This window comes from Haliaeetus albicilla, chromosome 3 (genome assembly GCF_947461875.1).
Source record: "Haliaeetus albicilla chromosome 3, bHalAlb1.1, whole genome shotgun sequence".
Classification (NCBI taxonomy): Eukaryota; Metazoa; Chordata; class Aves; order Accipitriformes; family Accipitridae; genus Haliaeetus; species Haliaeetus albicilla.
In genome coordinates, this window is record NC_091485.1 from 6,250,001 (window position 1) to 6,273,776 (window position 23,776).

General features: G+C 41.7%; 1 protein-coding gene across 13 annotated transcripts in view; it reads left to right on the top strand.

The window, feature by feature from the left end:
- LOC104315796 (poly(rC)-binding protein 3-like) overlaps nt 1-23,776 on the top strand; it is a 526,334-nt gene that overhangs the window by 496,957 nt on the left and 5,601 nt on the right. For 7 of the 13 annotated variants that reach the window (XM_069778730.1, XM_069778731.1, XM_069778728.1 and 4 more), the window contains 3 exons: nt 279-331; nt 9,001-9,170; nt 14,561-15,589. In XM_069778730.1, the coding sequence (XP_069634831.1) occupies nt 279-331; nt 9,001-9,170; nt 14,561-14,909 (572 nt within the window). In that variant the 3' untranslated portion in view covers nt 14,910-15,589. Of the gene's footprint in view, nt 1-278; nt 332-9,000; nt 9,171-9,634; nt 9,672-10,436; nt 10,882-14,560; nt 15,590-16,943; nt 17,554-23,776 lie in introns of those variants that run through there. The other 6 variants (XM_069778739.1, XM_069778740.1, XM_069778736.1 and 3 more) reach the window with 5 other exon arrangements.

Consider the following 23,776-nt stretch of genomic DNA (forward strand, 5'->3'; position numbering starts at 1 on the left):
GTTTTTATGACCCTGTGGAATCTCATGTGACATTTGTTGCTTTGGTGGCTTAAAGGTTAATTAAAATAAGACTCATTTAAAATTAGTCCAGCCCTCTGAGTTTTGCATCTCTTGCTTTCTTTTCTGTATCACTTAGCAGTTCTCTATTTTTCTTTGCTCCTCTTTTTTTTTTTTCCCCCCCTTCCTCCTGTATGTTTCCTTCTTTAAAATACCATTTGCTGTGTCTTGCCCTTCTTGCAAACAACTGGCGTAACATTTTCCCTCTGTCCCCTGAATAGGACTGGATGCCACTACTCCAACCAGTTCCCATGAACTTACTATTCCCAATGATGTAAGTGGACCAATAGTCAGTATCGCTTTCTCTTCTCTTGCTCCTCTGCCACCGGCGGGGAAACCTTTCATCTTTGGCTGATTTGTAAACACCAGTCCCCAGAATAAACTGTACACCATTTAGTCTGTTGGGGAGGGGTTATTAAAGGTTAGTAAAATGCTGGGCAGAAGCAGCAGCGTCAGGTCTCCAGCGATGCCGGTCTTAGATGAGTTACCAAAATTCATCTCCCGGGTGGCACTAGCATGGGCGGTCTCTGCAGAAGGGCTGAAGGGGGTGGAAAAACGTGCAGCCTTGTGTGCTGTCTTGGGCTGGAATCCCCCGTGCAACAGCTTGTGCTGTGCCAGTCTCCGCTGCACCCCGCACTTACCTGAGACAGCTTTTTTTCCTGAGGAAAAAAAAAGCTACTTCAGTTATGTAAAGGTGCAATATAAGAATTTACTTGAAAAACAAGGGCTGAAAACATTACTGCTCCAGCAACTCTGGACCGGCTGTGATCAACAGACTCAGTCTCCATGAGCAATATGGTGCTGAGTCTTCAAACAGCTACTCTAAATGCCCAACTGATATGCTGTGTGTCATATAAAAATGCCTTCCCATTTTACTCACTTTCATTGCAAACAGGGGTGATTTTTTTTCAGTTCTCATTACAAATGAGTCACTTGGAAAATTGAAGATTTCCCCTCCAGTAAAAAAAGCTTTCAAGCATGAGTGGGATCACAAATAGCAATTATATTACTTAAGAGATACTTACAATACTGTGTAAGCTCTATTAAACTCAGTGGCAATGATTTACAGTAAAAAACCCCCACAGAATAACAAAGAAGTGAAGGTGTGAGTGCTGTGATTTTGTAAGCTTTCTGTTACTTAAAAGATGCCCTGCTGATTTATCAGTACCTGCTTTACAACCCGATTTATCGTATGTTGAGAATTTTATGGGAGTACCCTATTTATCCTTACAGTGCAAGTTTTTTCATCCCACTTTCAGGCAGATGTTGTTCTTGCCACCAGTGATACAAATCCAAGGTCACTCTTCTGACTTCACTTCTTTCAGGATTCATAGTGGAGAAGGAGAGGGAGAAAGTTGGCCTTGTGTCCTGTAATGCAGTAGAAAATTAAAAAAAAAACAACCATCAGTTTCTCATCCAGGAGGTATGAAATGCCCCGCCTCAGCACTATTCTCTGAAAAGCAAACACACACCCGTGCGTTGTTTCTAATAGAAGATTTTTCTGGCTATGCAGTGCGTGCCTTGCTGTTGTTGCTAAAGGTGCAAAGCCAAGGCCAAAATGGGGTTAGGCTCAGAAACAGCCTGGAGGACCTCTACAGGTGGTGAAAGGGAGTTCTGACGTTCATGTGGTGTCATGGGGTGCATTAAAGGACCGAAAGGCATTAGTGCTGCCCACACGCGCTGCGTGTGTGCATGGAAGGGCTCTCGCGTCCTGTTGGGCATCAGGGGCTGCTTGGGAATTTTGCAGGGGGAAAAACGCCAGCACCCCTGTTTCACATGCGCCCTGTCAGTCCAAATCTGTGCACAGAGGGAGGGCAGGGAAGGAGAGGCAACAGTAGTTGTGCGGCAAAGCCTGCGTGGGTAATTTGTCTTTGCTTTCCTGCTAAGCATCTCCTAGTCCTGGGTTTGATAGCTAGGCCATCGGTGTGTTATGGCGATTATTCATCTGGCTGAAGGTGAAGGAAGCTGCAGGCCCTGGCACGGGGCTGGCTGCATGTGGCCAGTCTCCTGTCTGCCTCAACTCCAGGGGTCCCCAGTGCTGCATGAGTCCCACGGGTTTCTTATCATATGCGCTTATGTGTGCAAAAGTCCAGCACGCATGAGAAGAACATGAGACTTGCAAATATCTACGTGCTCTGCAGCTACAAGAGAAGTCAGTGTATATCTACATGTGCTACGCTGATTTTTTAAAACTAAGATAATGATAACCATATAAAGCCAAAGCCTTGGTAAGAATCTGATGGAGCAAAATCAGATATAAAGAGAATAAGGAGCTCAGACTTTAGCCTAGTCTACAGAAAGTAGATATTAATAGCCATTTACAATATGCATAGCTTCATATTAAAATAAATTTTCCTCACTCCCTCTGGCATTAAGGCAGTGACAGAATTTTTTTTTTCTGTTATTAATAATTCCTGTAAGAATATCATGCTACTTTCCTCATATGGTATGCTGATAATTGCAACTAACCTTTTGCTCAATAACAGAGAGATACCAGAGAACAAAGAAATGCATTTCACAGAAAGTTATTTTCCACATGCTAAAAGCCAAAGCTTCCTCTCCAAATACTGAATTCAGAAGATTTACCTTTCTAGGTTTTCTCATAACTTCCGGGTATCTCCAAAAAAACCAGAGAGGACATTTCTCCAGGTCCCTCTCAGAAGTCACTCTGATCTTTCTCTAGCACCTCCCTTTCCTCATCAAAACCTCTTATAGGGGCATTTGGTTGCCTTTCTTTCCTTGCTCAGATCTTGTCTGGCCTTCCGCTGCTGCCCAAGTTGCACAATGTAAGTGCATTTCACATGAATCCCAGAATAAAGTGGTGTTAACAGTGGCAGGTCCTTAAGGGATGGTATCTCTGGGTGTGGCTGATTTGGCACAGCTAACAGATGTCTTAAGATTTCATGATCGAATGCCCCAAAATGCCCATTGAGAGTAAATGAACAAACCAATAATAAAAAGAACCTCTCTCATTAAAAATTATGCATATTTTGCATACATGTGGGACAGACAGGTAGAAACAAATAACAAGAAAACAACTTCCCCTTCAGAAAGCACCAAGAACATCTTAAGAAAGCTATAAATCTGATCAATACTCCACAGAAACAGAAATGTCAGTCCATCAAAGTTGGAAATGGCATACTGAAGAAGTGCCTTCATTACCTTGTGGAGCCAGGAGTACTTCCCTGCAAACAATGGCGGGGGACCCACACGTGCCAAATGCTCTCGGAGCAGCTCACGGTGAAATCCAGCGTCAGCTCCATGTGATGCTCCAAGGAGGTCTCTGTGGCATTGCCTCTTCCACCAGCGGTCACTGGGGGGACAGGGCTCTCATCTTTGCAGATCCCCAATCCATCACCTGCAGTGGAGAGAATCACCGTAAGCCCTTAAGGAGAATATAAAGGCAGCATCCGACCCGTGACTTCCAGCGAGGCCACCCACCACCTACTTGTTACAGGAAAAGTGCACCTTGCCCTCCCTCCAGCCCTCTTCCAGAAAAGTCCTGAGAATGAGGGCTGTGGTCTTATAAAACTAAGCTGCTGGCTAAGTCCATCCCTGCCTCAGAAACTTTCCAGCTGTATGAGAGGGTTTAAAAAAAATGGTTAGGCAAAGACTTAATAATCCACACAGGACATGCTGGGAAAGATCCTGCAGTAGTGTAAATCAAAGCACTTCTACTGAAGGCAAGGGACCTGTGGATTCAACCTCAATAAATTTACCTTACTGCTGAGAGCCTCTCATGTAATAGAGTAATAATGCCCAAAGCCAAAATACAGAATTAACCAGATTCTATCAGTTAGCAATGTTTAAGGGGATGTGTTATCAAAAAAAAAAAAATTTTTTTTTAAATAATTTTTTATGTTTGCACATGGCCTGATTTTTGTCTCCCCTTAATCTAAAAAAATGGCATTTGATTCCTCAGGTAGACCTGTCCAAATGAGCTCAAGAATCAGTAGAAAGATTTTGCAGACAATATCCATCAGAAGCAAAGTGAGACCATTTGTGGGACGAGGCACTATTTAGCATTAAAAGTAATCCCCCCCCAGAACCACTTACTGCTGCCCGCTTTAGGGAACAGGATGGGAACTGGTGTTGGGTCCACAATAAATCGAAATGCACACAAATCTGCAGAGTCATCTGGGTTACAAAACAAGTAATAAGAAGGCTCATTTCTGAACGTGTTTTCTCAGTTTTCTATATGCCTTCTTGCAAAGCCTGTGAAATTATTATAGTTGAGATTTTGCATTATCCTGGTGCAAGGGAAGTGAAGTTAATAATAATTATTATTGGTTTTTAAGAGGCACAGAGTATTTAAGCATCTTTCTCAGCCCTGCAGTAAGTCTGTAAAGAACTGTAATCATACCTCAGGAGATTATTTCTCCCTACAGAGTACTCTGCCCCAGCATTTCTGACTGAAAAAAAACCAAAACCAAAACCAACCCAAACCTGGAACTTGGAAAGCCTGTATCTTTACAAAAAGTGCTTGAAGAGTCTCCTTCAAGATGAGCACCTGCTTGCTCAACTGATGCAGAGGCTTTGCCAAAGCCAATGGACTTGCTCTGGGTTGGCAGCGGTGTACCTGTGGACAGGTATGGTCAAGCCCTCTGCTCTGGACAGCAGATACTAAGTTGCAGAGACTAATTCCTTAGCCCTTTTACCAGCACTATATTCACTATAAGAAAGGAATCTGATTTTTTTTTACCAGTATTTAAAAAGAAAGTGAGCTCCATGCCACTGCCTGTGACAAGCAATACTCTGCAGCATTGGCCTCAGATAATAAACCAAAACCTAAAAGCCTGATTGCTCCCAGTGCTGCACAGAAGTAACACAGCGTGATGGACACAGAGGAACAAATGTGCAGGAAACACCCAGCAGAAAGTCGTTATCATTAGGCTCTGTCAGTGACTATAGCATTATGAGAAAAAAAATATATATATTTAGCATTATGGGGAAGGAAAAAAAAAAAAAAAGGAAGAGAGGGACTTGAACGAGAGATGGCATAGAATATTGGAAGAAACTATCAGCATCAAGAGTTTTGGGGCTGGAAGAATCACAGTAGACCTTCCAGTCCCCCCCTTTAAGAGTCCAGACTCCTGATTCAGTCCTGTTTACATTGGTACCAGCAGAATGCTACTGAAGGACAGAGTAAAACTAGAAAAAGGCAAAAAGCAGAATCCATGGTTTAGGGTTGGTTTGTTCAGGGTTTTTTTGGCATAAGAAGAAATGAGGCACACTGGAGGTAGAGGAAGACAGATCAGAAGCCATGCAGAGAAATTGAAAAGGGAACATTTTTCCCCTGATGGTCACACTCCAAGAAGGAGGGGACAGCAGCTGAAATTTTGAGGTGTATGAACAAATACTCATACTTGCTTACACACACAAGCAAGCTCTGCAGGTCACTGCTATGGGCCTTCTTGGGCAGGAGGTGAAATGAGTTCAAAAAGAAATTGTCAGATACATGGACTATTGAGCATAAAGGCAGAGATACCAGCTGCTGCTCAGGTGGTCTGTAAGCCTTAGCTGGGAATTTGGGATACCAGTGGAAACTTTGTTTTATACCTCACACTGATTTTATCCTTTGGGTTTTTTTGTAAGCTTGTGCTACTGCCACAGTCAGAGACAGGCTGCTGGGCTAGGTGCACATCTGATCTGAGCTCATGTCTTCAGAGAGTTAAACTATATATGCATATACATACACATATGTGTGTCTGTATGTACATATGTGTATATTATGTATGTTACACATATGTATATTTATAGTATATATTTTATACTATATTGCATAGTAGGCTTGGTATTATCTATAGTAGGTTTGGCTCCTCTCTCACATGAGCCAGCTTTATCACTTCTTTTTTGGAAAATTTCCTCTTGATTTATTCTGCAAGTAAGAGTAAGGCTCACTGTATGTTGAGAAAGCAGGTGAGCATCAAAAATAATGCAGCACCTAAAGTCCTTAAAAACAGCTATATATTTATTTACTGTCCTCGACATTCCCTAACTAACTCTGTCTACCAAGCGTGGAAAAGCAGCAAACCCATGTCTGTAAAACACGCAGCATCGCATGCAAGGTAGCAAATTTCAAAGTCTGGGGAAGCTTGCTTTTCTGGTGAGGGACTTTTGTGGGTCTGAATTACACATCGCCGGCCAAATGGTGTGAAATGGCCAGCTACAGAACAACCGAGGCAGGCAGCTGATGGTGTTAGAAAGGTCAGTCTCAAAAAGAGATACGTGTTTGGATGCAATTTGTCTTGACTTCATCTCAAAGCAAGGCAGGGCAAGTGTTTTTATGTAAAACCAAATGTCCATGGCCTGATTGATCAAAGCTTTGTAGATGAAAACCAGTCCCTTGAACTTCCTCCAGAACCCATCAGCTCTTGACTATTCAGATAGATACTGCACAAATTTCAGCCTAAGTAATACATAACAGGAAAGGTACCCCACAGAGACCCCAAGCACCCCAGCACTACCATCCTACCTGCATGGCAAACAGAGAAGTGTATTCTGCGTGAGCTGCACGTCACGTCACGGCTTGCAGAGCTTGTTCAAGCAGCCCATTGTCACAGCAACAAAGGATGACTTTGGAGAGCTTCAGACCGAAGGTTACCAACCCTCTCTTCCAGATGCTTGCATCAGCAATATCCTTGACCGGTGTCTGGACTGAATCCTCACTCCCTAACTCAAAGTCAGCTAGGAAATTGCAAATTCTTTGTACTGACCCACCTGGGTTACACGCCTTGTTGGAAGACCCCCAGCACGTACAAGCAGTAGCCTCCCAAGTGACCCGGCAAGTGCATTCTCAGAGCTGGTGAACCAGACATCTAAGGCTGTCTCACAACATGCCTGAAGAACCAACGGTCCCACACAGTTCCTCTGCTTTGAATGCCATAATGACAACCACACCTGTTAACCGGACTGCTTGAAATTCTTCTAAATAATATATTTTTACATATTTTTGCACATTTTTTTTACACCAAGTAATTTTATTAGCTTTCCACTCCTGGTCTGGGGACAGACTGAGGGAATATGTGCAGTCTACAGTTTCCTGCTGACACTTAGGACATCATTATTAAAGCAACCAGAAGCATACTCAGACCCGCACGTTGCGGGAAAAGTATCAGAGGAATCTGAAGATGTGATGAGCACCATAACAGCTACTTCACAGAGCCTCAATTCTGGTCACTACTTCATGAGATCATCAGTAGCAACAAATGGATTCTTGACCAGTCGCTTCAAGACCATCATCACAGAAACGATTAGATGCTGGTTGTGGCAGAAGGAATACTGACAGCCTCCACTCCTGTTGGCCATTTCAAGCTACTCTAATATCTGGGGGGACAACTCTGGCTAGCAGTCAAGCAAAGACAACCCAAGGTTTCTCCCTGCTCTGTGCTCCGTTCTGCTTCTGCAATAGTGAACGCTTCTGACCAGATTTGGATAAATTATAGCTACAGTATGGCATGCAAATGATTCACGGAAACAAAATTATGGAAGTCCATCACCTGGTTTTAACAGATAAGAGTGGATCTCGTGCGGCCAGCTTTGCTGTACAATGATGCTCTGGTAGGACACTAAGGTCCTCAGGATAAGGACAGAGAGCTCAGCGAGGCCCTCCTGTTTGAACAGGACAGGAAATCCTGTGTGCATTTCCTGAAACCCCATTTTTTTCCCCTTCATGGGTGCTCCCCTTGTGCTCAGTCTCTGTTTCAGCTACCTGGGTACCCGCTTTGGCTTTCTGCTTGTCCCTGAGCATGAAGCAAGGATTACATTGGGGGTTTTTTCCCCCTTCTTCTGATAAAATGTCTGGACAATGTGAATCTGTTTCTGGCAAGATACTCCAAGCACTACAGTACCAGAAAGCGTAACATGTCAGGGCCTGAAGCAGCGGGAAGGGTGGGAGGGGAAGGCAGTCTCTGCATCTTGGCACAGCCTTTCTGCCAAACTGGCAACATCATCCCAGTGTCAACAGGCCTGTAGAACGAAGTTTCCATTTCCCACCCATTCTGGCCACTGCTGAGTTTCTCAGCACCCAGCCCTTCCTTAATACAAAAGTCCCCCCTTCTCACCCTTACAGAGGCCAAAATATCTCAGCCTCAGCTGCTGGCTTGGTGCCCACTTGCTCTTGGGGGGGTCCCTGTGCTGGAGGAGCAATGCCCTGGCACAACTATCACGCTCCCTTACCCCAGCTGCAGCAGTTAGTTAGGTGTGCTGCGAAACACTCTCTCGAGGTCTTGCACACAGCTTCCAAAAGCTTGTGAGTCCACCAAGAGCATTTAAACAACCTTTAAAACACTGTTAATTGAAGATAACACCAATGCAATTTTACCAAAAAAAACTGGGGATCTAGGGACACACACACAGCTCGGGCTTAGTTTTACCCACAAAAATGCGAGATTTGGTTAAGTTTCTGCAAAGGAACGCAGACAAATTTCGGTCTCTTCCTATGCCTGCGCCTGCCTGCAGTTACAGAGCTGTAAATCCCACTGACTTTAATAGCACAGTACCTGGCCAAGCGAGGACCACGTGTGCCCAGGGAGGTCTAGGACTAGCGGCGCGCTGGAACAGTGCAGAGCTGCACGGCGGCGGCTTTGGATGGTCAGCGTGACTTCCAGCTGCTGCTCTTGGCTCGCTGCTGCCACTGGCAAGTCAGGCTCTGTTCTGTATTCGTCAGCACCACGGCACGCTGTCATTTCCCTGCCGTGGAAGACAGCAAAATAATCTGATATCGAGCTGATAATCAGGTAGCAGCAAAACTCGATTTAGAGACGTATCACCGTAGAGCCAATAGACTGCGCTAGTTAGTTATTCCTTCCAAACAGCACAGCAAAAATCTTTTGGTTTGATATTGAGCTTTTCATAACCATGTTTTTAGCAATACTACAAATTGCAGTTAAGTGGTTTTTGCTTGTGTCTGTGGCACTAATCTCAGTCTTTGTCCCACTCCAGTTAATAGGCTGCATTATTGGCAGACAAGGCAGTAAGATAAATGAAATCAGGCAGATGTCAGGAGCGCAGATCAAGATTGCTAATGCCACAGAAGGCTCCGCAGAACGACAAGTTACAATCACAGGATCCCCTGCAAACATCAGCTTAGCACAGTACCTCATTAATGCAAGGTAAGTTTGCTTTGTAAGTGATAACGCTTCTGCAAGATTGCTCTGTCTGCTCTCCAGCAAATGTCTGTCCTGGATAGATCCAGAAAGTTGCTTCGCAGTGTCCATTTTGCATAGTATTATTCAATTCCTAATGATTTGTAAAGCCTGTGTCATTAGAACCTGTGTTTGCTGTTGGTTTATATAGAAAGGAGCTTAATCCGGTGCAATTCCAGGTCATGTTGAATGACTAAAGCTGAAAAATCTGAATACTCAACATTAGCATCCACCTAAAATACAGGCGGATAAATTAAATGAAATGACAAATCATAAATTCTTTAGAAGAAAATACTTTTCACAGACCCATTTTACTGTCCTAAATGGCAAATATAGTGAAACAGATTGCAAAACAGGTGTAATTTACTAACTGGAAATTGCCACTCAGAGTTGATATTAAACTGATAGAGCCACGGGATTTATTTTTCCAGAGACAGCATCACAAATTTGTGAAAAGCATTCCCTAATGAGACAGGGTGAGACTATCTGTTTCTCCACTTCTTGGTGCCAGAATTAATGAAAGCACTGGCTGTTTAGCTAAACCATTGCAACAGCTTAAATCTCTTATCAGTTTTTATATGATTATTTTGAAAAAAAACCTAAAATTGATACCACATTTATTTGCAATTGCCATGAGAAGAAAGTGCAAAGCATACAGTGCTCATAGATCTACTTGTAAAGGGTGGACCAAGGCAATATATTGTGGGGAGGGGGAGTATCTATGTATTTTATTGCCTTTTTTTTTCCCCCTTTTATTTCCTCCCCCCCAAATACTGTGATATGAATCAAGCTTTGTGTTTAACTATGTTTGCTGTTAAGGTAGTAGAAAGTATGTGATTTATATGGGGGAGGGGTGGGGGGGGGCTGTAGTCATACCAGGTCTACAGCTTCCTATGGTCCAAGCTCCTCTCCAGCCCAGTTCTGCAGTGCACCACTGCAAGCCACTGTAAATGTCTTAATGGAGGAAAAGGATGTTTGCGCAGCTCTGTGGTACAGCAAACGAAAATATTACTTTTTATAATTCGGTTTGAAAGTAGTTTCCTAGGGAAAACTATATTGAGGGGTGGCGTCGTGAAGCTTAAGATAAGCCATTTCCAGAATCCTAAAACAACCTACAGCTCTTTTGATTTATATTCTTTGTAGCAAATATGTCACTTCCGTAAGCCCTGTAATCAAATAAAAATGTGTTCCCTCCTTTAACCCTTAAGGATATGTTCTTCTCTTGGTGTTCAGGGATTCCCCACACATCGAGATGAGAATAGACCCCTTCATTTTTAGTTGCTCAAACACCATATGGCATGCATCTGGATCTCAGAAGATAACAATTTAAGATCTTCAAGACAGCTAAAGCATGCAAATAAAATAATGCACTTATTAATGGAGTTGCAGTGAGCTGCTCACCAGAGACAGAAACTCTAGTGACCTGTTTGACTCACTTTAGAAAAGCCTGTGAACTCTCACACTTCTGTTTATTACTGTTTAATGATTCTTTTGATGGAATGGGATATATATGAGGTCTTTTAACATACTTTTGCAAAGAAGAAAACTTCTCAGCAGTCATATACCACGGATACTCTATCTATACCCTGTGAAACCATAAACAAAATATTTTCTTCCTGTTGAATTTCTAGATAGAAGTCATTTGTTACCATCATCTACAATAAACCATCATATATTATTATGTACCATGTGTTGAAACTGTATTTAGATAAAGTGACTTCATTTGTAAATGAAGACTCCTAAAGTAATGTATAATAAATTAAGCTCTAAGGTAACATAGGACATTAAGGTGGCTTTTTCATTTTAAAAAGTGACACTATTCCAGATTTCTCCTTTCACAAGAGAAATTCCCGTCCAGTTAGGTGCCACCACAGCAGCAGTGCTAGTTCACAGTCGTACTGGAGGAAGAACAGAGAAACTTTCAGGCAAGAGGGAGGTCTGCTGTAGCTGGGTTTTAGGTGCTCAGGCAGGTTTCTGAGAGGCAGATCTAGGCTGCTGCTGCTGCCTGTGCACACTGGAAGCCAATTTCAGTGTTTTGTCAGTCCTGAACCTGCCACAAGTACTGCTGTCTCTTTTAAAGATGAAATAAAGAGTGGCATGAAATAAACAGTGTTGGGGAAGAGCCGAGTACAGTACCTAGATGCTCAAGGTATAGTCTAGTATATCAAAATAATAATTATAATAAATAAAAGCCATATAAGCATTCAGGGTAAGGTGGACTTTTTTTTTTTCTCTCCCCCACAAGATCTGTCATTCTCGTGGTTTGGTTTCCAGGGCCAGTATTTCTGCATAAATCAATGCCTCAGAGCAGCATAGGATGTAGAAAACTATCTATCTACAGTATTCCTGAAATGTTCTGTGTGTATCTTTAAACTAGCCTCCAACCAAAGCTGCCATCTATAGAATAATTTATCAAGTTGTTTTAAGACTTCTATTGCAATCTGGTGTCGAATACGTACACAATATACTCTAAATTATAGATATATTAATACATTGAGAGATTTAAATCTTTCTAAAATAGTTTTGATTTTGTATTGATTACCTGAGCGCTGACCTCTGTATGAGTAGAATGTGTCCAAGTGTCTTTTTTTCCTGTAAAATCTTCTGTCTCTTAGCTGGTCTCCACTGTAGTAACTGGATTTTCATTATCCAATTCCATCTTCTAGCTTTTATTAAGAATGAACTGCAGTTTAGGTTTCCTGTGTAATATTTGACTTTGGATTATAGACAAGTTGTAGCCAGCAGCACTTGCTCCTTGTTGAAAAAGTTTCCTGAAGATATTTTTTTACTGCCATTTTGATAAGAGGTTCATTCACAGAGCTAACAGGACCACCAAAGCCACAATCGAGCTTTATTCCTTTCACCAGTTTGGGGTAATGCAGGATGTGGCCTTCAATGTATATATTCCTAAAGTGTAGGTCTTCAAAGGGACGGTGTAGAATTGGCGCCATAAAATTTTGTACAAAGGCTGCCTCATCCACTTTCACATTTAATTTTATTGCATCTACAATTGTTTTGGGAAACTGCTGCTGTCACAGGACAGCCGATAGCTAACCTGACATACTTTCACCTTGCGCATTACCACCAGTAATAAATGTGAAGCAGGGCAAATTACTGCTTTAATCATACCTGTGCGAGTGCACCAGAGACAGAGAGTTTGAGTGGCGGCTACCAACACCAGCATTTAGCCTGTGGGATCTATTCTCCCTGCTGGTGCAGGAAAGAACTCAGGATTTTTTTGTTTTTGTTAAATGCAAGGTAGGCAAATTTGGAGTCACTGAAACATGAATCCTGCATTATCTTTCTATATGCCTCCCTCCCAGAATAATACTGTGTTAGTAATATTTAAAAAAATCCAACTATATAAACTGAGCTTTTCAAAACCTAATAAGGTATCACCACCGTGTAACTCCTACACCCCAAGTTGAGGACATACAGTGGAGTTGTATTCACTGATTCAGTATTCTTGATGTAAATCCTGCTGTGCGAGTAGATTGCAAGTAGCACGGCTAACAGCACAAGGATGCTCTTCTCTCTGCAAAGAACAACTCTGCTGCAAGGGTTAGAAAAATTCTGAGCTGCTTATCCATAGGGACAGATGAACACCACAGGGTAGGAAAACAAAAGCTTTACCTCCCACAAACGGGTCTGCATTTCACGCACTCGCCCCGAGTAGGGTGACCGCGCTCCCCTCCAAACCTGTAGCTTGGCTACAGCTGCTGCTCTCTAAGCCTGCACAGCCAGCCCCAAGTGCCAACAGGGACCAGCACAAACCCTGTGCTGGGAAGCTTCCCCAGGCCTGACGGGATCTGATAGGAAAACAGCAGGTCCTCTGCACAGCCAGCCGCTCGCTCGCTGGCACACACTCCACTCCGGGCAGGAGAAGCTGCTGCAGCTCCTCGGCTCACCTCAGGAGAAAGCCCAGAAGCCCAACAAGTTAGTAATTACTGAAAAAAATCACCCAACTTGGAATTAATACACATATAACTGTAGCTAGCAAAGACTTTCTAAGCCATAGTCCTATTTATATGCTAGGCTGTCACACCTCCCAGCTGGTCCCATGCAAAACGCATCCTGAAATTAGTATTTAGGTTGTTCCAACCTGAGAGCCAGTGCACAAGCTGCAACAAACAGCAAAGGGATGATTCATCTAAGTAAACGTTTTGTCATCTGAAAAAAACAACGCGTCCTTGGAATTACTGTATTTTACTGTTTAAAAATGTACAGAAAAGCCTAAGTACATGGGTCAAACTCATCTCACCTGCCAATGGGTGGAGTTAGACTAAAGTGAAGGTGGTTTGATATCTGCATCCTCCAAAGAGCCCGTCACTGCCTTGGGCTCAGAGGTCGGGTCAATCTGAACTTCCTCGTGCTGGTGGGGTCCGTCTTGACGATGTGTATGTTGTATCCATGTAGTAGTACCTTGTCTGTCAGCTGGTAACTCTTTTATGTTCACTGTAACACTGCCACAAGCTCAGAAAGGATACCGCTGCTGTGGAAGCCGGGGTGTTTTTCCGTCTTCCTTTTTACTAATTTCCTTATAATTTGATTGCATAAATATTTTGCTGTGATTTTAAAAAAAAAAAAAAAAAAGTCTGGGGAAAGTACAAACCGAAGTGAACACACTGGCTAATCAGGTTTGTTTTATATGAAAAATGCACATTGACCTCACAATGAATGAAATTAAAAACTAACTTTCTAAAACAAAACAAAACAAACCAGAACTTTATGCCTTAGATGGAAGCAGCAAATCATTGCTCAGTCTCCTCTCATCCTAGCAAAATGACAAAGGGTACTATTTCTGTCACAAAATTGACAAATTGAAAAAAATTACCAAAACCCCCCGCGTCCCCCTTTCAAAAATACCGTAATTTTGAAAAGCGAAATTCACCATATCAGTGCTGGGGAGTAAACTTCATAGTTATTTTAAGTTTTCTTTAAGTTTCGTTTTTTCCATCTTTTTGCCATTACCTGCATTCCTTAGATTTCTTTTTTCATACGTAAAATGAACTAGCAACCCCTCCCAAGCTCTTTTTTTTTTTTTTGAAAGAACTTTAGAATCTCAGTAATGTTTTCGCCATCGAATCATGAAAAACCCTTTTGTTATTTCTCTTCTTTAACACATAACATGTTCCTCCTTTGACCCTCATTTTCCCTTTTTTTCTCTCTCTCCCCCCTCTCCCTCCCACTCGTTTGTCCCCCTCGTCCACCGATCTAATCCTGCCCTTTCGTGGTTGCTGTCCCTCCCTCCCTCCCTCCGTTCGCCCCTTCCTCCTCCTCCTCCTCCTCCTCCCGGCCCCACCGCCCTGGCTGGACCCTCCCAACCTGTTTGTTCCTCTTCCTCTCTTCGTTTGCAGCTTAGAGATGGCTAAAGTCAGCACCCAGACCGCTTCCGTCACGACCCCTGTTGACCTCAACATGAACCTCTCTCAGTCTGCCACCCCTACCTCCACCCCCACCTCCATGGCCGTGCTGGCGGCCGCCTCCGCCGTTACCGTCAGTACCCCCCCTCCCCTACCAACTCTGCCAACCACCCACTATGCCGTTCCTGTCTCCAGTCTGCTTGGCATGAAAACTGTCCCACTCCTGGCACTAAATGCCGCGGCCGCCGCGGGGGCCACGGGGAGTTTGTCCGCTTACACTGCCAAAATTCCTTCGACGAGCGGGGTTAAGAAATCTGACCGCCAGAAGTTTGCTCCATATTGAAGGGATGAGACACAATGCAAGCTTTGCCAGCTCTACCAAGAGTCTGTGGTAGATCCTAGTTATCAAGGAAACAATACGGCATCTTTTATTTTCTGTTAAATTGCTAGTGTTAACTGTTGCCAACTCAAGTCGTCTTCCGCTCTCCATAACGACTAACACCCGGGCACCACCTACCAACTAGTTCCAACAGCGGGCTTCCCCCCCGACGCCGTCCCTCCGCCGGGGCCGCAGCCAGGGCTGCCCCTCCGGCAGCTCCGCAGCACGGCAGGGTTGCCCCCACCCCAGCAAGGAGACACCTGGAGAGAAAGAAAAAAACATAAATGAGGCGAAATTTTGACAGCCGGCTCCTGCTCCAGCAATGCTGCCTGGCATATAAATACACTTAGATCCATCTGAAGGGATCCCTCCAACCGCAGAGCAATTTTCTATGGCAAATTGGCACCTCTGAGGAATCTTTCTATTGCTAGAGCCTGCAAATCCGGCACTTCTGGTGATGGCTAGTGCCCCTGAAATCCACTCGTGAAGTGCTGGCCCCCTCGGTCATTCTGCTGCTCTCCACAGGCCCGAAGACTCCCGTCTTCCCTGCCCCGACACCTGCCTGCAAGCAGGAGAAGGGGGCTAGAAAGTACCAAAGCTCAGGTACTTCTGCATACAACAAATGAAGCTTTCTGGTCTGAGAAAAACCGCTAACTTAAAACGATTGGAAGACAACCGAGAAAAAAAAAACAACAAAAAAAACCCCACAACCTATCAGGCACCTGAGCCTTTCCACTTCATTCTTTTAAAGGGCACAACAATCTTTCTCTGGTTTGGAAAAAATGTAATTTTAAGAACTCTGCTTTAGGGAAGGAGAGCAGGCTCCTCCTTTTGCACTCAGATGTTTTATATACCGACACAGTACTTACTTACTTCTGTAAGTACTTAAGAGTAGGTACAAATCAGACATGCACAGTCACTATTCTGGTACCCCCTCCCGCATATATTTTGTTCAGCCAAAATGACCATTTTTTGTTAGGTTTCTGTACAAAATACATCCCTATTTAACTCACCGCTAATCATGCAATCGGGTTGTATTGTAATTACGAATAAAATCTAGCGCTTACCAAAGGACATTCAAAGGTTGCTGCCTGAACAGATAACATCCCTTTAACAGGAACTTAACGATGTTCAGATTAAATAAAACCAGACACCTAATTGCAGCCAAACCGAAGAGAGCTGGGTGATGTAATGGCTGGTTGCTAGCTGTTGGAACTAGTTTTTAACTGCATTTTCTGTTTGTCCATCCACCTTCTTTTTAATTTCTGTTGCATAACTCAGTAATGCAATATTGTTTTCCTCACCACTTCCGAATCCAGAATCCCATTAGCCCGCCATGTTCATACACTTTGCACTCCTTGGACACAAAGCTTTAACAATTGAACTGTATTCAGTGCATTTTAATATAAACTAAAAACACAATGCAAATGCAATACTTTTTAAAACATGGTATTTCAAAGTGTGTTATTATTATTGTATAGGGCTAAGTACTATCTCAGTATTTTGTGTCATTTCTGTATTCTGTGGGCTTTTCTTCACCTTAGTACCTTTGCACTAAGTTTTGTCACTGTAACCATTTGTAGAACTGCCATTGTTACAGTTTGCACTTATCCAAATGGGGTTTTTGGTTGGTTTTGTTGTTTGGGTTTGTTGTTTTGGTTTTTTTTGTTTTGTTTGTTTTGGGCTTTTTTTTGTTTGTTTGTATATAATGAAGGAGAAACTGGAAATAATGTCAAGGTACCTCAGCTATTTAACAGCTCTAGAAACCTGCTGTAAAATTGTTCTGGACTATTGTAACTGTTTCAGTAACTGACATTTTAAAAAAACCAAACCACCAACCTCTGTGTGAGAAAACTTGCCTGCATTGAAATGCTGTTCTATGCTGGTTGTACTCAAGTGTTATTTTTTTAATAGTGAGAAGATTTTTTTCTTTTTTTTTGCCTTTTTTTTTTTTTTTTTTTTCCTTTTCTTTTCCTCATTTTTGTTCCTACATTTTAGGCTGTCTTCAGAAGTTACTGGCCTGGGGGCTCTGTAATGTATCTCATCATGCCCTAGTGCATTAGCCACCAGACAGGACTTTTCCAAAGCCCCATGAGACAATGCTTTCTATGGACTAATCTACAGAGGAGTTTCTGCCATTTCTAACTTTCTTATTATTCTGAGACATCAAAAGAAAATACTTCCTTTACTCTTTAAGCAACTGTGCTTCCTAACTCTTGTGTTGCTTTCATTACTGTTCCAGTTTTAACACTGTTGTGGCTCATAACAAAGCAAAGAAAAGTTATTTTCGGGGGTTAATTTTCATTGATGTTCATGCTTTGGCTAATCTGTATAAAAGCATGGGCCGTTAGTGTTCTAAACCACTGTATTCAGCTAGAGACTCGACAGTAAATTAAATGAGACGTTTTTATAAATAAATTTTTTTCCTGATTTAAAACAAAAAAAGACGTGGTAGCTTTGTGCATACAACTGTTGTGTTGTTTAAACTTTGTTCTTTGTAACCAAGTTGCTAATTTGTCATTTGAGAAACACTATTTTATGGATTGTCAAACTAAGATCATAGACAAATTGCTTGTTTTCATTAATGATTAAAGGTTTCATATCATCACGCTTAAGGTCCCAGTGCTCATTGGGAGAGTGTAACAACTGTGCAATACTGGCAACATTAGAAAGTACATTAGCCCATTGTCAGGGATGATGAGTCTTTTCATGATTAGATGGAACCAGATCATGTAATTAGTAGAGCAAGCAGTATTTCCGCAAAACCTTATTTGGTTTTTAACAAAGTTGCTCTTGGAGAACTTCTCACACTGCATAGAAAAGAAAGAATTCGGCTTCTTGCTACGAGAAGCCACTGGTTTGTATCTATCATCTCCCGTGTTTTCCCATGCTGATTTTAAGATCAGATACTGGGAAAAGAAAAACAGGAACAAAAGAACAAACTCAGGTACTGAGTACGTTATTGCTAAGACCCTTTGTATTTTCCCATTCCCAGCAGCACTGTTCAGTGACAAGGCTTCTAGACAGCACCTTTCACCCTGCCAGGAAAGCAGCCCAGCAGCTGGGAGGAGCATGACAATTTGCATTAAAAAATGGATAGCTGGCCCAGGGAACTGTCTCATCCTACCCTAACACTCTGCTTGAGCCGTTCAGCTCCTCCTTTGGATCTGCTGAAGCACTGCAGTCACAGCCTCAAATTATCTCTTCACATGGAAGTGAAAGAAAGGGGGTGGCCCCGAGTTGTTGCTGCATACAGCACTCCTGGCTGCGCTCTGGCCACCTCTCCTCTTAGGGCATTGGCAATACTTTCACATTTACTGCTTTATCCTCATGAGAAAGCAGAGTTTTTGGCAGGGCAAGCGAGTAGCATCCTTCATGATGTGAGACTAATTCTACAACCTCCATCCCTACTCTACTAAGGTCTATACTTGTCTCCAGGTATTTAGCTTGGGGTCCCAGTTAGCCTCACTGCCCCGGCTGAATACTTCTGGGGCATATCACTATTATTTTCCATGGACTCTAGGGTACAGAGAGCTCCTATGTGTCTGGGTCTTGAGTCTGAGCCTGGAACTACAGTATGACCAAGACGTGCATCCAGACTTGGAAACCTGTACAAGTCAACAGCTTTTTCAATACAGATGCAGCCACAAAGCAACTCTTGACAATAAAGGCTGCTGAGGAAGATTACAGAATGCCTCATTGCATCCCAGCACACAGGAAGCCTTACCCAATGTTGAATTAACTATTCCAAGCCTTAGGTTGGAAGAACTATAGGCTGTAGTACTAACCTTGATAAAATTCTGTGTTGTTATTACTTAAACTATATATATTTTACTTAAAATATACTTAACTTCTTACTCTTGAAAGGAGAGCTGAAGCCGCTTTCACAGTGGAGACCTCCATACTCTTCATTTCCTGAACAGCAAAAGCTATTTCTCTGGTTAGCCTGGCTAGTGTAAATGAAAAAAATAGAACATTATTGCAGCTCAACACTAAGTAGGTCAAGGCTTTACTCTCCCAGTAAAGCTGCTAGGTAAAGGGCAGCAGCAGCTCTGTTGTGTATAGCATCTTTCACATAAATAATTCCCAGGTGTCTTGCAGAATTGGCTAGAAAAGACTGAGATTTAAACAAACCAGTGCAGGGGTACATTTGTGTGTGAAATGAGGAGAGGTAAAATAGACACATGGACAAAGGAAGGAAAAAAAAGTCTTTTGAGAGGGCTTTTGCAAAAAATACAGGCAGAAATGTGATAAAAGCTAGGCTAATCGAGGACTCATTTTAATTTAATTATTTTAGCTGGAAAAGATTTGAGTGGCAAGAAAAAGTTCCTGGATAGCTTTAATATATAAAACAGGCAAATAAAACACAAGAAGGTACATCTGAAGGGAAAAAAAAACCCTAAAAAATAGTATTATCCAAGATAGATAGAAAACTAAACCACTCATGCCCAAAGGTAGATAAGAGGAAGCATGCACCTGATATGAAAAGGTCACTGCCCACACAACTGTGAGTTTCCAAGTGAAAGCACAATTTCTGCAGCTTTCACATCATCAAATCATTATCAGAGTTCTGGCAAACATCTCAAACAAATTCAAGCTGCTCTGTTAATGTTTCTCAAGTGAAAAAAAATAGAAAGTACAAATGCTGGCTAGAATAGTCAACCAGAAGGAAAACAAGCAAAGTTAGAGGTATTCAGCCGCATAATCTAGTCCACTGCTAATACCCAGAGTGCTTTCTGTTCTCAGACATAGCCAGAAGGCATCTATGGGCCCCAAGGTGCATATTTGTGCCAGTCAAGGCTCCTAGGAAGCTAACAGCATAAATCTCGCTGATGCAATGAATGTAGGCACCTGGTAAGTGCCTCAGCCTCACGGGGTTGCATGGGGAAGGTATTTCTGTGAGGTTTCACAAGACAGTCTTAGAGCCCATGCTGAACCTTCCCCACCTGAACTAGGCAGAAATGGAAGTATCCCTGGTTTGTTTTTTAAATACCCAACAGCATGAAAACAGGAGCGCTTCTCTGGGATGGGAGAGATCCAAATCCAGTTTATACCACAGCCTCAATCTCCGCTGAATGTATTTCAGCACTATTTATGTACTTGGAACAGGATCTTCCCCTTCTCGGGCAAGTGTCATAATTACTGAACAAGAAAGTCACATATGCTCACTAATTCAATCATTTTACAGTGGCACAGCTTCTAAAGGAAAGACTGAAATTGTTAGGCTGCTCAACTAGTTCAAAGGACAGCATAGAGAGGAGGGATTTGAACAGAGATATCTCATATCCTCTGTAACTGCTGTAACCACCAATTACACAAGGCAATAGTCCCTCCGCTATATTTTTGGAAAAAAGACCTGGTTTAGATGTCTACACACGGGAACTGCTTGCATTTCTTTTCCCAGCTGACAGGCCAGGATAGTTCTAAGTGAAGTGATGAACAGAAGATAAATGAAGGCAGACACTGAAAAACTGCTTCACACCAGAAAATTTCAAATCTCTTGGCCTAAGCAACGCTTTCTAGGGATACAAGTAATAGTGCCTTTCTTGCCACTGAATTGTACTTACTCCTTGGTTCCAGAAAGGAATGCAGTAATGTTGATTAAATCAGTTTCTGCATCAATGCATGTGTTCTGTCACTCTACAGACTGGCATATGTCTCAAGACAGTAACTGAAATGAAATAGAAGTGTCAAATTCATCTGATGGTACTTAACAAAAGGGAATTTCTGAAACATTATATACTCACATTATGGTTTCTAATGACAGCTACAGCATGATTTCTATTGGTTGAATGTCTGATGTCCTAGTGCAAGCTTTGATTATAAGAAAAAAGAAAGTTTTTTTAAATGCTGAAAACATTTTAGTAATATGACTTTTCTCATTAGAGTTATTTCTAGCTCAGTGTTTTTAAGATGATAAAATGCAGAGAATTTAATCACAGGGGCATGTAATAAGCAAAATTTGTCTCTCCTCAGATTGAATTTATTGGCAGGGGGCCTGACCAAAACTAATGTTAATGTGCTCTTTAACCAGTATTTGTAATTCAGAGCAAATTTTATATTTACATGCTTTAGCGAATGAATGACAAACAATCATGTTAGCAAATGAGACCACTGTTTAGTTTGTTGTTGTTATTTTGGTTTGCTTTGGTTGTTTTTGCGCAATCACTTTTGGGCTCCTCTGTACCAAATACAGCCCTTTTCCACATCTACTTCGAAGTCATGACAGCAGCAGCTTATTTCTTCCATGTTGGGAGAGAAGTTAGCACACAGACTACCATTTGTGATTGCACTTGCCAAAGAACAGCTAACTACCAAAAACTGGCAGTTGCAGCTGTAGTTAGCTGCTCCCTGCAGAGCTGCTACTTGGAACTCCACTTCAAACACGCATGCACACACGCGCACACACATTTTGGCCCTGGAAGTTACTTACCAGTTTCAAAACCACTATGCTGGGGAATCACAACTATTTTTTGGTGGCATGAAATTCCACAGTTCTTAAATTTGGGCAACACTCTCCATTATTATATCAATAAGTAAGGATTACAAATGCCAAGTCTTCCTCCTTAATTCTGATTCTTCAGTTTTCTGGATGTCCTGGAGATCAGAGAATTAAAATATTCTTCTCAATTCCACTGTGCCAGATATTAAAACCTCATTTGTAATAGTGGCTATGGACAGAGCTAGTTATTAGGACTGCTTTCATCTTTTTTTGTTTAAAAATAGAATTCAAGAAAGTTAAGAAGTTAGAAAGAAATTAAGGAAGTACGTATTTTTAAAAACAGCTATTTGCTCTAGGTAATCGTCTAGCTGAATAGCTCATCAGAAGTCCATAAAATTGTTTTCTAAAACTGATGACAGACTTAAAATACAAATTAATTATGCCTATGTTTTTCTAAGACACAGGAGATCATTTACCTTGATAAATTAGCTTGACTATTCAGTAAGGTTGGGATAATTCCCTCTTCTCCCTTACAGCCATGCTACTTTTCATTGCTAAAAAGCAGGATGATTTTTTGCCTTCTTGACACGACAGCACATGTATATCAATGGTCACACAGGATACAGATAGCAAAGTCACTCCTATCTTCTTTACAGAGCTCTCTAAAAGCTTTGTTTCAAATGCTGAAGAAACGTACAGTTGTACACAATAAGCTGTATAAACTTACAACACTATTTGTGGAACTATGAGATTCCTCCAAGGAAAAAAGTACCAACTCCTGAACAAGCAACAGCCAAGAAGGACCAATGCTGTCCGTTACTTCCTCAGCAATATGTACTCCCACTGGCTTGTTCATCATCTTTACTCTTACAACAGAAGTTATGCAAAGATAACAAATACAGTAATGAGTGATCTGGTGTTCACTCCTGCCATCTGTTTCTTATAATTAAAACAACAGGCTGCACTGGTTTGGATTTGAATGTACAAGCTCCCTGCACTGTAACTAAACTCACTGATTAGGTTCTTGCCACTAGGTATCTCTAAAGAGGAGGGCAACTGAAACAGCTAAACTGTTTTAATGCTTAGTTCCTTTCCTATTTATCTGCAGTTGAAACCATGATTTGCATATTCAGGTACAAAACAAAAGTTACAGATATATGTACAAAATGGAAGTGTAAGTTATAAGCTCAGAAATTAACATTTTTGTACTGTAAAAACATCTATGTATGTCCATGATACTCAGTGTAACCTGACTTTAATCACCTCTGTTTCTCTGACATTAAGCCAAACGCAGAGTGGTTCTTAAGTTCAGTGTTAACAAGCTAGCATGCTTTGGTGAACGAGGTCAGTGAAAAGCAAAGATAAGTAGAACAATTAGAAACTTAGCTTAGCCCTTCTCAAGAGTGAAATTGGGGGAGTGTCTTTTGTTTTGTTTTAAAAAACAAAACAAAACCAAAAACTGTCCACCTGTTAATATTGTATCACCCTCTCAGCTGAAAGTTCTCTTTATAGTGATAAAGGGGTCTAGAGATCTTTCACCACAGCATGATAGGCACCTCCTTATACATTGATATTCAAATGTTTCACGCTATATAAGGAAATTTTACTTCAGTTTTGGCCCAACTAAGTTTTCTCCAACTTACCAAAACATTCATTATTTGTTTTGATACTCTCTGAATGTTTCTGTATTCTGTATTTCCATACTCTCTGAATGTTGCTGTCTCAGCAACACTACTAATTCACCTAAGACTGCAGCGTTGCGTCAAACATTTTAGCAACTTAAAGTAACAGCTACTTACACTTATGGTTAATAAATCAACCAAAAAACAGTGGCTGTAAGCCAGCATATATGAGCAGGAATAAATGGATGCACCAAGCTGCTAAGGACCATTGCTTGAATTTTGACAGCTGTAGAAATATAAATAAAGAGCTGAACCCAAGGATCACGGAAACCAGGAGTGGTGAAAAGGCATCTCACAATATGGAAAGGGCTCCCACCATATCAAGTCTTTCTTCCAGAACAGGCAAATCAAACATCTAGCTTTAGTTTTTCTCTTTACTGGTTGGTTAGTAAACATCTTTGAGGCAAGTATTTAGAATGCTCTCATAAGAACAAAGCTTGGTTTCTCCCTTTAAAACCTCACGAACTTGTTTTAAAACTAGAATCTTTGGGGGAGGGGAGGGAAGGAAAATGTTAAGCTGTTCTTTCACAACTTTGCTTTTTTGATAAAAATCTCAAACCACACATTTCTCCTATTTTTTCAAAAGTCCTCAGCAAATTTGAAATGTTTTAAGATTTGCAAAAGTAAAATAAAAATGCTTCATAAAAAAAAAAAAAAAAAGATACTTACCAAAGCTCAAGGTAGTTCTGCTTTCCATGTCCCAGTCT